The sequence below is a fragment of the Opisthocomus hoazin genome, chromosome 4 (assembly GCF_030867145.1).
Source record: "Opisthocomus hoazin isolate bOpiHoa1 chromosome 4, bOpiHoa1.hap1, whole genome shotgun sequence".
Classification (NCBI taxonomy): Eukaryota; Metazoa; Chordata; class Aves; order Opisthocomiformes; family Opisthocomidae; genus Opisthocomus; species Opisthocomus hoazin.
Genome location: NC_134417.1, coordinates 33,356,824 through 33,370,514, shown reverse-complemented (window position 1 = coordinate 33,370,514; position 13,691 = coordinate 33,356,824). Strand labels below are relative to the sequence as shown.

General features: G+C 40.1%; 1 protein-coding gene across 6 annotated transcripts in view; it reads right to left on the bottom strand.

Moving 5' to 3' along the window:
* The window catches only part of EZH2 (enhancer of zeste 2 polycomb repressive complex 2 subunit), a 57,286-nt gene that overhangs the window by 12,902 nt on the left and 30,693 nt on the right, over window positions 1-13,691 (bottom strand). For 3 of the 6 annotated variants that reach the window (XM_075418549.1, XM_075418552.1, XM_075418554.1), the window contains 5 exons: window positions 13,447-13,585; window positions 9,308-9,451; window positions 8,347-8,449; window positions 7,583-7,746; window positions 1,084-1,175 (listed from right to left, as the gene is read on the bottom strand). In XM_075418549.1, the coding sequence (XP_075274664.1) occupies window positions 1,084-1,175; window positions 7,583-7,746; window positions 8,347-8,449; window positions 9,308-9,451; window positions 13,447-13,585 (642 nt within the window). The remainder of the gene's footprint in view (window positions 1-1,083; window positions 1,176-7,582; window positions 7,747-8,346; window positions 8,450-9,307; window positions 9,452-13,446; window positions 13,586-13,691) is intronic. The other 3 variants (XM_075418551.1, XM_075418553.1, XM_075418550.1) reach the window with 2 other exon arrangements.

Sequence of the window (13,691 nt, the reverse complement as noted above, 5' to 3'; positions counted from 1 at the left end):
TTCACCTATTGTCAGGGCTCAGGGCTGAACACATTCTATTTGCATGCTGTATAACTTTGCATTATTCTAATCAAGTACACACAAAATTCCCGTTAACTACAAACTTTTGATGCTATCATGAAAAAAACAATTTCTCTACATTTATGAAGTACTTTTGCCAGTATTTCAGTTCCACTTTCGTTTTGGCTGCCAAGTGGAAAATAATTCAGTAGTAAATTTCTGTTTACCTAGATGACAGAAAAAATGAGAGTTTCCCACAGAGAATACAAGAACTCTTCTTGCACATGGCACTTAAACAATATGCGTTCTCCATTTTTTAAAATGCAATCACTTGTAATTTGGTTTCTAGTGGAAAGGGGTATGATGATGCACAGCATTGGGAAAAAAAAAATTCCAATTTTTTAGATTGGAAAAATCACATGGTTTCTCATACTAAAAAATTTAGGAGAATCGTGAGAGGTATTTGAAGTTATATTACTAAGGATTTCACCTTATTAATTTCATAGAACCATATAATGCTTTAGGTTAGAAGGGGCCTTTAGAAGCCATCTAGCCCAACCCGCCTGCAGTGAGCAGGGAGATCCTCAACTACACCAGGCTGCTCAGAGCCCCATCCAACCTGGCCTTGAATGTTTCCAGGGATGGGGCCTCCACTAATTTCCATCCTGCTGTTTCCTACAAGCACAAATACTGGATGGAATCCGCCTTTGGCAAACCAAAAAACCTTTATAATTTTTAGTTGTGATATAACTTACGAGAGCACTAAGTCTGTAAGACCCAGTTCTTTGACGAGATTGGACACAATAGCAGCAACACAGTGTTAGGAAATAATAGACTTTGTTCCCTACAAATATCTTAGGTTACATCTAATAGAGAGAAAAATTATTCCTACTTAGATTTTCATTTGATGGTTGGCAGTTAACTCTTTTCTTTCGCACAAACTGAAGATAACACACTTGACTGCAAGTGGCCCACAAGTATACGCACTGTCACAGATCCAGCACGCCCTTACACTAAGTGCAGCCTGCCATACTGCAGCTAGCACTACCACTTAGTGAATTCTAACATATGAAATTATCTTACCAGATGTTGATAACAGTGCGGTCCACAAGGCTTATTATCTAATGCTGTTTCTGTATTCTTTCGTTTGTAAGTATTAGGAGTTGCGTGGAATGCTGTTGAATCAAAACAACACATTTGTAAGTTTTAATATAAGAAATACATAAAATATCTAACCTCAAACAGTACCCAAAACACAAGGTTTACCAAGACTTTACTAAAGCCAGAATATAAATGATAGCAAATGGAAAAAAAAAACATAAAATAAATCCCATCTATTGACATTTGGCTTACCGCTTAAATACAAGAGACAGAACATGGGTAAGTTTTGTATATGCTCATTTACATCAGTGAAAACAATGATCGCATCTGTGTCATATATCAAGGAAGACTTGCTATATCTCCCTTCCCAACAAACAGAAGATACTTTACTTCTGTTACCACGTTAAATAGAATTATTCAGGGCTTCTCCTATTAATGCATGATCATCTCTCGATCCGTAAGATTCAGGTGTTCAATTTCTATCTTGTCAAAAAATCCAACCCCACACACTTTGGAAAGGTAACGGACCCACTTTTTGGTTTTGTTAGTGAGAAGGACACATAAGTACTTTTACTCTATTAGTTTACCAGCATCCCAATTAAGCTGACAGGTAATAAGAGTTCAGTGCCTGTATCCCAGCTGGAGGGTAAAGATAAATTAAATAAAAATAAATAAAATTAGCATCCCACAGTCACTATGGAGCAGAACAACCACAGTTAAGTCTGCAACTTGCAGAGAAGCATATGCTCGTGTATTTGACGGATTCTGTATAGCTCTAGATAAGCTGCAGAACAGTGATGTTACAGATGCAACTTGAGCACCTTTCTAGCAGGATGGCAGAGTTTCCTACCCCATAGCTCATCCCTACCAGCCCTCCCTGCCATGAGATCCCTGCCTCCCAGCACGATGTTCTTAGAAACCGACTTTCCTGGTTTTGCTGGAAGTCTTGGGAACCCTTCTGTATCCCTTACTTAACTGAAGCCTGGAAAACCTGCAGCTAGACTCTCACCAGAACTCACATACTCATGTTCCCAAGTTATACTAGGAGCTTTCTGAAATACCATCCTTAGTTTTCTGCAATTCTCCTTTTTTAAAAAAATTCCTCCATGCTCAAGGAATGAATTTTTTGGTTTTAACATACATATAGATAGACATCAGTAAATACTTTTTCCCCCTAAATGTGCTAACGGTGGCATACACAACTGCAAGGAACAAAAACAGAGAATGCACCAAAGTTTAAAAACAAACCAACCCTACTCAGTATTAGCTGTGTGTTTCCTAACGCTCCTTGGAGGTCTGCAAGAGATGCTTGTCTGAAAATGCATGAGTCCCAAGCACTGTAAAAGCACTTGGGCTGCAGTTCCACCACAGTTGCAGTTAGGCAACTGTAACTTAAAAGTTAAATTTTTCAACACTCGGTGAATAAAAATCACTAATGTTCAAACTGAAAGAAATCCCTCCCCTCTTACCCACATTAATCCATCAGGGCTGTTCTCTACCAGCAGCACACACATCCTTCTTCAATAAGCCACCACCCCAGGCTTTCCTACTCATCTTATTTCTAGATTGTGCACAAGGCTTATCTTTATAATCGTCCACTTTGCTTTCAATGCTGAACTTTTTAAATGCAGTTCCTTCCCTTTTAAAGAATGTGGGCAGAGCTCACATATGCCTTCACAGACAAAGTTTTTAAAAGCAAATCTCAGTGACCTGGTTTGCAGCATAGCTCCACAAGCACTTGTTTTGGCACCAGTGGGGAGGGTGACCAGTGGCGGTGAGCACTACTTAGAGAGCTTCTCTGATGAAACCACTCCATCCTGGAACCATCACTTCAAGCTCCCCTCCCATAAGGGAAGGTGTGCTGGAAATCAAATTATAAATTCTATAATATCATGCCTGTATTAATGACAGCAGCACATGGGAACCTCAGGGAAGCAATGTATTCTTCCACGGCTTTCTTAAAAAGGTAGAAACAATACAAAAGTATCATGAACTAAATAGTCTATCACTTTCTCCAGAGCAATACATCACATTTCATAAATCTGGAAACACAGAAAAGCTTCAATTTTCCACATATGGACATATAAATATGTAAAAATTATTTATAAGCAAGTATAGGCATGGCATGTAATTTATGCATATTGTTGCTATTAGCACTCTTTCTTCCCCTACATTCCAGTTAAAAGCTTTTACGTGATATATCGCTTCTCATACGTTTCGCATATCCTTGAAGCATTCATACATTCTGGCGGTACAATATGTTAAATAACAAAGCAACCTTGCAATTTGATGCCAAGTTATTCTACTTCTTTCCAGCTTTAAAGAAACAATAAGATGATGGGAGCCCCCCACCCAAATTGGAGGGGGAAAATGCCACATTTTTCAACACTGCATCTTTAAATTTGCACAGTATACCATTTCATTCATTCAGGTTGTTTTTTCCTCCCCCACATAACTTTTATCCTCTTTCCATTCTATACAGAAAATAATTTTGCAACAAAACAAAAGAATAGCAAAACATTTGCAAGCTGTGATCCATATCAGACTGCTGCAGTGTCCAGAAATCCAAACTCTTATTTTACATGTCATTTGCAGATGCAAACATCTCTCTCGCAAGTTCATTTGTGAAAGGTTCTAAAATGAGTGTTTATTTTTCTAAAAAGTGTTTTCCTTCAGACAATGAAGAAATGTTTAGTTTGTAATGCAGTGAAACAAATCAACGTTTAACTTTTTAAACCAGCGAGACCTCAAAAATACGCTATATCGGATACTTAACATTAGAATCATATCTTGTAGGCCACTATTTGAAAAACACCCAACACAGTACAGTACTGACAACTACAGTCAGAATCTACCACCACTGTTGCGAGGTATTTTTTGGGGAGGCTTGTTACAAAGAAAGGACCCAGGACAAGAATAAAATTGTTCGTATGGCTGTATTATGAATCTTGCAAATATCAGTAGTATTTTTTTTTTCCAGAAACCAAAGACGACTTTGCAGAATTTCCTAAATAACTGAACTCTGTATTTCTTCAATAATTTCCTTAGAGTCATTCTAAGACTGCTTCACTAAGCATGCTTTCTGTCTTTGAGATTTATTACCTGTCTCATCCCCAATGGGCTCAATCCTCCTATTTTTCATAACGTGAAAGTACACAGGCAACAGTTTAGCCTGAAATGTACATTTGCTTCACAGTCAAGCTATTTGGGAAATTCTCCCTACCTGATATTTTTTCTTCTTCTAAATTCTTTCTTAGTCCAGACATTTAGGCATAATTCCTTGCTGTCAGCAAATGAAGCCGGTACACAAGTTTTTTCAGTTATGTCATCACCTGCACATAAAGGGATTGCCAGGTCGTCAAGGGGACTTGACACGTTAAGAATCTAATGAGAACTTTTCCAATATTTAACTCAAGCGTTCTAGAGCAAAGATTTGAAACTCCGTAAGATAAGGCTAATCTTAACAAAAATGGAATCTAAGAGGTGGGGAAAATTCAAAACCAGATCTAACAGAACTCCTGTATTTTTTCAATCCTCTATGCCTTCTCCAGAGATTTGTGCCTTTCAAAGTACAAATCTGATCACTGTAGCCCACCATGTTACCAAAGTAATTCATCAAAAATGTCATCTGCAGAAGCCAGGCTATCATCCTGTAGTGCTTGGCAATTGCATGAAGTAGAACGTAGGGGCAACTAATTAGGGTGCTAGTAGAAATGTTACCACTTTTTTAAAAAAGTTAAAGTGTTAAATTGTTCCACAGACACTGAAAATTGCTAGTCCAGCCTTCCCATAACCAGAGGAGTCTTTTTTTGATGAGTTACTTCTTCCCAGCAATGAATCTGGTGGATTTTGACCACCAACCTTAAAATTTCACAGAAAGCGAAGAGGTCGTACAACTGACTCTCGGTTTTTACAGATAAATTCCTTGCTCTAGACAGAGACACAGACAGACAAGACACACGGGCAGAAAACAATCCTCTTTCTGTGGTGTTACTACAGACAAAAGCAGAAGGAAGCAATGCATCCAAAGCAGTGACTAGTCATTGTAGAGGTGGGATTTGGATACGTCTTCCGGGAATGGTGACTGGAGCGTCAGTTTACTACACTCAGCATCCAGTCTGGAGGCTACATAGTGAACGTGTAAATCAAGCCTCAAGAGATCTCTTTGCAATGATCAAGTATCAAATGTCTTTTTATCAGTGACAATGCATGTGCTGCATAAGCTGTCATGAAGAGCATTTTCATAACAAGTAATTTCACACTCCATCTTGACACAAAGGTACACCTTGAATGCCTCCACAGTGGAAGCGTTATTCTTCCTGCTTTCTGCTATGGCCCTGAAAACCTGAAGAGATGACTTAAAGTTTGGGCCTTTAAGTACGAGGCATGATTTAAAACGAAGCCTTGGATATACACCACTTCAGAAAGAATACTGACTTGTTTAAGGGACTTATCAAAAATCACCAGCAACAAGAACTCTGGCAATCTTTCAGCATAAACACTTCGTCTTCCATCTAAAGGTTATGAACAGAGAAAAGGGGGCACAATGCTTTCACCTTAAAGGATGCTGCTAGCGTGAGAACTGAGGTCCTTCAGCTCATCAGTGACATAACTCTGGACTTTGTCATTGGCTGAATCTGGCACTTAAGAACACATCAAAATGAACACTATGAACCCATCCTTCACAGCACTAAAAGAAAAGAAGTCTCACAGAGCTGGTGCCTCAAAACTGTGGACTGGTAATTACAGAGTCCCCAGAGTAACAGGTACCAAAGTGCGGTTTGTGGATCCTTTCAGTTTATTTCTAACAATCTGCAAAAATGACAATGAAAGGCAAATCTATAGAAACTATGTTAGCAATCAAATATATGCATATTTTACAGAAGCCCATATCTTCACTGGAAAATCCTACAAGTTTATAAAATTAGTGTGAAAAATGGCCTAAAACCACTGCTGCAGAAGTACCTAAAATCTTCTAGGTGCTACCAGAAAAAGTTTGTTCTCACTACGTCTGGACAATGCTTTCTTGTTGACTTCAGAACCAAAATCCTTTTGAAGAAGTAAATTAGACTAGCACTCAATCTCCCTGCTAGACTATTGAGAGTGTCAACAACTCGTAAAATCACTGCCAGATGAACAGATTTGCCAAGAGGTAGCATGCAGCTTCACTTCCCTGTCCTACAGACTAAGGCTGCACACAGCACTTCTTGGAATGAGTCATCCAGGCAACTAAGATACTTCTCAAGAAAACCTACAGCTTCACAGAACACGCCATGTTGAAGCTGGCTGGACAAGGCAGCAGCTATACCTCCAGAAACTTACTGTTCTTAAACGTTATTCATAAGTAAGAGCTGCTCTCTTTGTCAAGCAAGGCCTGCCAACAGAATGCAAGGAGAAAGTGAAACTAACAGACATAACTCCAAAAGCCACAAACACTAAAGAAACTAGGAACAGGAAAAGTTCCCCCCCCCGCCATCTGCGAACAACTCCAATTCTTCCTCAAACTGAAAGGCACCTAACGGATACTAAAAAGCAGCAGCACTGTGTAAAGCCTTCAGCGTGAAGTACAAATACAGGCAGATTGCATGTGTGCTGGATGAGGAGCGGCTGACAAAGCACAAAGATTTCCAAATGAACATGCACACACACTCACAGTGGAACATGCAAATGAACGGTTAAGTCAAAAGAGAAAATTAATTTGAAATAGAGGGCATCACAGTATGCAACTACAAGTCAAAACCACTTCATTTTTGACTGTTAGGTTTTCCTTTACATTTGACCCTGTTCCCGGAGAAAGCATTGTCTCAAGTAGCATTTCAGAATGCTCTCTTCTTCACACTTTTTGCAAATGGAAACTATTATCATTGCTAACGCTGCTGTTAAATCCTTCCCCCAAAACAATGGGGCAACATGAAAGCAATTCAGTGGAAAGGATATCACAATTTCTAAAACTCCACTGTCTGAAACCATTCTTCTTCAAACCACCAGGTACAAGTTAAGTGGCTAGAAAGTAACCTTAGAGAATAAGAGATCAAATGGTTCATGGATATTCATTCTCCCTGCTGGCAAATAAAGTCTGATGAATAACCAGGTATTTTTAATGGAAAAATATATTCCATTCTCCATGCACAAACTGAGAAAGTGTAACACAGAAACAGCAGTGCAAAACAACGTAGTTTTCTTGAAGACTATAGAAACAGAAGTAACGTTATTCGTTGGTCCAAGTCAGGAATTCTATACGAACTCCTAAAAGCTAAAAGGATAACAAAGTACCTCAAACAGGTGCATTCAGTTTTTTGAGGTTTGTTTTCACTGCAAAATCACATCAACACAGACAAGTTGTTTTTGTAAACTTTAGTGATATTACTGCTTTTATTTTTAATTCTCTTCCCTTCCTTCTGTATTGCATCTTATGGTACTTGTAAGATTCCTGACTTGCAAAAAAATAAGAGATATACACACACACCGTAATTGTACTTACGATGCAAGAAGCAATCATATTTAAAACAGCGTCTACAGAAGAGTGTGTGAAAAGAGTGCAGGCTTTGCTCCCTCTGAACAGATTTAGCATTTGGTCCATCTATGTTTGGTGTGCATTCAGGAGGAAGAGCTCCGGGAAGCTGCTGCTCAGTGAGTTCTTTGTATCTTGAAAGAAAGGAATAGAAGTTATTTATTCAGTATAATTAAAAAAAAAGTATTTTTTTATTCCAGTACCACTCTGCACTTTCAGTAACAAATTAAAAAAAAATAATGTAAAAAATACGTGCCAGCTAGAAAGGTCAATCTGTCAGCGACGTGACAAGTTATTAATTCCGTACTCATTAATACAAATACAAAATCAGATAGGAAAATTGGCTACATTTATATAAGTGTATATTGGCTACAAATATAAAATTGATTTTCTGGACTGTCATGTCATCATATATATTACTCACTAACTCCAAAAAGGAGACTTTTTTTATTTAACTAAAGGTTTTACTTTACCACCTCAAAAAAATAACAGGTTAAACTCACACAAGCACTCACTTTTCAATAGTTTGAAAGGAAGGCTAATAAACCCCTCTGCATTGTTTGACTCGGTGGGAACAGCCAATTCCCTTCAAGTATCACTTGCAGAAGGCACACAGCTGCCACAGAACCTAGCTGCAATGGGCACCATTCCTAACCAACAAATATTTAACGAGGTCAAGGAATCTTTGTTTCATAAAGCACCACAGCAATATATGCTAAGAAATGCTTTCTTACTTCTCTTTCAATTCTTCTGCTGTACCCTTGTCTGGAAACATTGAGGAAATGGCTTCAAATATCTTGTCAGAAGGAAATCTCCGAGGCGGGTGACTTGCTTTCTCTGCCAAAGAAGCAAAAAATTTGGAAAACAAAAACATTATATTTCTGCTCCTTTGCTACTTCAAGAAGGTGTTCAGAGAAAGGGGGACTTTGCCAAAATCCTAATAAAAAAAAAGAAGCAAAGGTTTTTATTTCTACATTACAGACAATGTAAACAGCACTAAGTGATCTTTCCTGCTGAGACAAGTCTACTAGTAAAATTTGGAGAACCTCTTATTTCACCAGCAGATAGAGATGGCAATTCAGAACTCTGCCCATTTTAGAATAATGATATTTCATTTTCCAAGGAGTGCCAAAGCACTTATTAGTCAGATGCTTGACTGATCTTTGGTGCATTTGACTGTGTGAGATAAAAAATTAAACCCCTTTTCTTTCATCACTCGATAAATTTGTTCAAACCCTTCTACTTGATAGTTGTCAGGTCTAAAGCAGCAGCGTTTTCTTTATTATTTCCTTTGCCATTCTCTGCACAACTCTTGAACTAAATATCTGTCAGGTTCTTCTGTTTACCTCATAAAATAATTCTGAGAAGTGTTTATAAATATTTAAGGGTCCAGTACTACCATCCTCTACACAAATATTTTTTTCTAATGCAAAAAACCCTACATAATTCAGCAAGACTGTGTGTGAGTAAGGGTTATTCATACAACGAAGACTTTACGGGACTGGATCCTTAAAAATTTATAAACATTAACAAAATATTAAAGTGGCTAAATGTATTGGGTTTGCGTGGCAGGTTATGGTAGCAGGGGTGCTACAGCGGTGGCTTCTGTGAGAAGCTGCTGGAAGTTTCCCCTGTGTCCAACAGAGCCAATGCCATTATCAAGTTCAGATAATTTTTTAAAGTCTGCAGACATACCCATCCTGTTACCTTCCCGATCTTTTTGCTTGTCATCTCTTTCATCAGGATTGTCATCTCCATCATCATCATCTTCATCATCACTATATTGACCAAGTGCATTGACCAGCTCAACAAATATTTCATCATTGATAAATCCACATTCTGAAATTCAGCAAAATTGGGAGTGAACAGAATAGCACAAGGTGTATATGAAGTATTTTTAATCATCCCTACACTTGAATGAAATTATGGCAAATACTGTAATTTATGAAAAACAATTTTGTATTTTCACAGAATCACAGAATCACAGAATGGTAGGGGTTGGAAGGGACCTCTGTGGGTCATCTAGTCCAACCCTCCTGCCGAAGCAGGGTCACCTACAGCAGGCTGCACAGGACCTTGTCCAGGCGGGCCTTGAATATCTCCAGAGAAGGAGACTCCACAGCCTCCCTGGGCAGCCTGTGCCAGTGCTCCGTCACCCTCAGAGGGAAGAAATTCTTCCTCATGTTCAGATGGAACTTCCTCTGCTTCAGTTTGTGCCCATTGCCCGTTGTCCTGTCACTGGGCACCACTGAAAAGAGCTTGGCCCCATCCTCCTGACACCCACCCTGCAGATATTTGTAAGCATTTATTAGGTCCCCTCTCAGCCTTCTCTTCTTCAGGCTGAACAAGCCCAGCTCCCCCAGCCTCTCCTCGTAGGGGAGATGTTCCAGTCCCCTCATCATCCTTGTAGCCCTCCGCTGGACTCTCTCCAGTAGCTCTTCATCTTTCTTGAACTGGGGAGCCCAGAACTGGACACAGGACTCCAGATGAGGCCTCACCAGGGCAGTGTAGAGGGGAAGGAGAACCTCCCTCGTCCTGCTGGCCACACTCGTCTTGATGCACCCCAGGATCCCATTGGCTTTCTTGGCAGCCAGGGCACACTGCTGGCTCATGGTTAACCTGTCATCCACCAGGACACCCAGGTCCCTCTCCACAGAGCGGCTCTCCAGCAGGTCTACCCCAAGCCTGTACTGATGCATGGGGCTGTTCCTCCCCAGGTGCAGGACCCTGCATTTGCCTTTGTTGAACCTCATCAGGTTCCTCTCTGCCCAACTCTCCAGCCTATCCAGGTCACACTGAATGGCAGCACAGCCTTCTGGTGTGTCTACCACACCTCCCAGTTTGGTGTCATCAGCAAACTTGCTGAGGGTACATTCTAACTCTTCATCCAGGTCGTTGATGAAGAAGTTGAACAAGACTGGGCCCAGTACTGACCCCTGGGGGACACCACTTGTTACCAGCCTCCAACTAGACTCAGCGCCGCTGATGACAACCCTCTGAGTTCTGCCATTCAGCCAGTTTTCAATCCACTTCACTGACCACTCATCCAGCCCACACTTCCTCAGCTTCCCTAGGAGGATATCATGGGAGACTGTGTCGAAAGCCTTGCTGAAGTCAAGGTAGACAACATCCACGGCTCTCCCTTCGTCTACCCAGCCAGTCATGTCATCGTAGAAAGCTATCAGATTGGTCAGGCATGATTTCCCCTTGGTGAATCCATGCTGACTACTCCTGATAACCTTCTTTTCTTCCACTTGCTTGTTGATGACCTCCAGGATAAGCTGCTCCATCACCTTTCCCGGGATGGAGGTGAGGCTGACCGGCCTGTAGTTCCCTGGGTCCTCCTTCTTGCCCTTTTTGAAGACTGGAGTGACATTGGCTTTTCTCCAGTCCTCGGGCACCTCTCCTGTCCTCCAGGACCTCTCAAAGATGATGGAGAGTGGCTCAGCAATGACATCCGCCAGCTCTCTCAGCACTCGTGGGTGCATTCCATCGGGGCCCATGGATTTGTGGACGTCCAGATCGCTTAAGCGATCCCTCACACAGTCCTCCTCGACCAAGGGAAAGTCGTCCTCTTTGAAGGCTTCCTCTCTTACCTCCGGGGCCTGGGATTACTGAGGTCCAGTCTTAGCACTGAAGACTGAAGCAAAGAAGGTATTCAGTAGCTCTGCCTTCTCCGCATCCTCTGTCACCAGGACACCCGCCTCATTCAGCAGCGGCCCCACATTGTCCCTAGCCTTCCTCTTAGTTTCCCCTCTTAGTTTCAATATACGAACTGAGAATAGTTAAAAATAGTCAGTATTTACTTCTCAGACTAATAAGTGGGAAAGGGAGAAGAAAGCTTGTTGAAATTTTTCTTTTCCTTACTCCCTGTGCTTCATACCTGTAGATATAAATAAATCTCTCTTCCTTGGAAGATCAAAAAATTACTTACTAGCTAGACTATTTAAGAGATTTTAATGCCAGAATCCCAATTCCAACATGATTGGGTTACGCCAGTCTGGAAATACATGCAAACCGTCTATGAAACTATGCTTGGAAGGCTAGGGAATGCCCAGAGATATTTTTTGTTTGGTAGTTCCGTATCATCCACTTCCCCGCTACAGACCCCACTGGCATTGTGATAAAAAAAGAATACAGTTATATACAAAAAAATTAGAGAAAACTGAATGATACAATGCTGCATTTATCTGCTTATTAGCTTGCATTCTGCTGTGAAATTTAGAGGGTAGCACAGACAGACAATAAGGTATTTCTGCAGAGAGGAAAATCATGATTAGGTGTTGACAGACTGCTGTTATTTTTCAAAAAATAACTGTGACCTGTGCTTATCACCATCCTTTTGAACCCAGACTGGGGTTGGATGTCAAACTATAACTTGAAGGAAACTAACAGTTTTATTCCTATGCAGACAATGAAAACAGGCAGGTACTTCTTTTGGATGTTTTAAACAGAACTCTAAATATACACACAGAGGTTAGCATGAATTTGTCTCCCAGAAGTGCAGTTACAGAGCTAGCTTAAAATTCTGACTCCTACATAGGAATGCCTCTGGATGAGAGATTCCCACAGCATTTACACTTAATTACAGTCATACAAGAATACTAGTTATTGGCAGACTAAAAAACCTCCTTTCTACTTTCGATATATAGTTTTGAAGGACCCATAATAACAGTAATTGCCATCATAAACTTGAGACTCAAGATGGTGAAACAAGACTAATTTTAAAGCTAGACTCATTTAATAGTAAATTAAATCAATAATAGAATACATTTACTAGTAATGTCACCATTTTCACATGACCAGCTCTCTGACAAAGATGTCAGTAATCAGTAAATCTGTAAAAATATCCGAAGGCAAAACCCCATGAAACATTTCATGTTCTTCATGAAACAAACGCACCAGCTATCCTGAGGACGTTAATAAGACTGGCGTGGGACTGAGTAGCCTTTATTATTGAATCACATGCTTAACCTTCATGAGGGGCACACAATGTACTCAAAAAAAGTAGCTTGCTCTCTCAGTCGGTCCAGCATTAACAGGAATACAATCAATTTTAAGAAAAGAAAAACCATTTGGGTGGAGGGATGGTGGATAACGTTGCTGTGAACAGGGAAGCAGAGCAGTCAGAGAAGCTTTTACAACTGTAACGTTCGGGCTTGCACAAGCCAGTTCCAAGTGGGCACATAGAGCAAGTGAAAGGTTGCTACTTCACTGAGACTTCAGCAGACCAAGAGACAGATGGCATCACATGTAGTCCAGCTCCCACGCAGACTAAGAGGTAAATTACGCTTAAGAACACATACATGTTTATATATGGTGTAACAACAGAAGGATACAACTTTGCTCCATAAGCTAACTTAGAGAAAGGAGGTTTTTAAATAGCTAATAATTTCCTTAAAGGAAAGAAACCCAAAACCCACAAGAGGTTATCCTTTCAAATGGCATTCACAAGTGTTGTCATTATCAGAGTTTTGCATACTTTTCCTGCCACATTCTGCTAGGCAGGACACACATAGGGACATAACACTCTTATGTTCTAAAGCTCTGAGCATAAAATTGAAGGCCAAGAACTTCTCCAGGTTGCTCCTAGGCATTATGATGAATGACTGTATGGTCTAGGGAAAAAAGTTAATGTGTTTAATTTCTCCTGCTTCTCTTACTACTTTAATACTTTGCAGTCTTATGAAAATGCAAAGCAATGTATTTAAATAAAGGAAGTCTATTATAACCAACGTAGAGATTCTAGAGACACCACTGTAACAATCAAGCATCAAGCCTTAACAAGCAACACTGACAACAATTATTTATGTAGGAAAAAGTGATTAGTATACCTGAGTGCTTGGGCTCACCTCTGTCTCCATGCACTTTGCCATCATAGTTCTTGATCAGTTCTTCAATAAAGGTACCATCCTGGTCAAGCACTTCATCTCCCATATATGGAATGTTATGTAAAACAGTTTCATCCTCTACCTAGTAACAACAGTTACAACCAAACAATTTTAAATTGTGTTTTCAATTGACCATTTCTACATTGCTATTTTCACAATCTATGAGCGTCTAGCTATCACAGCTAACT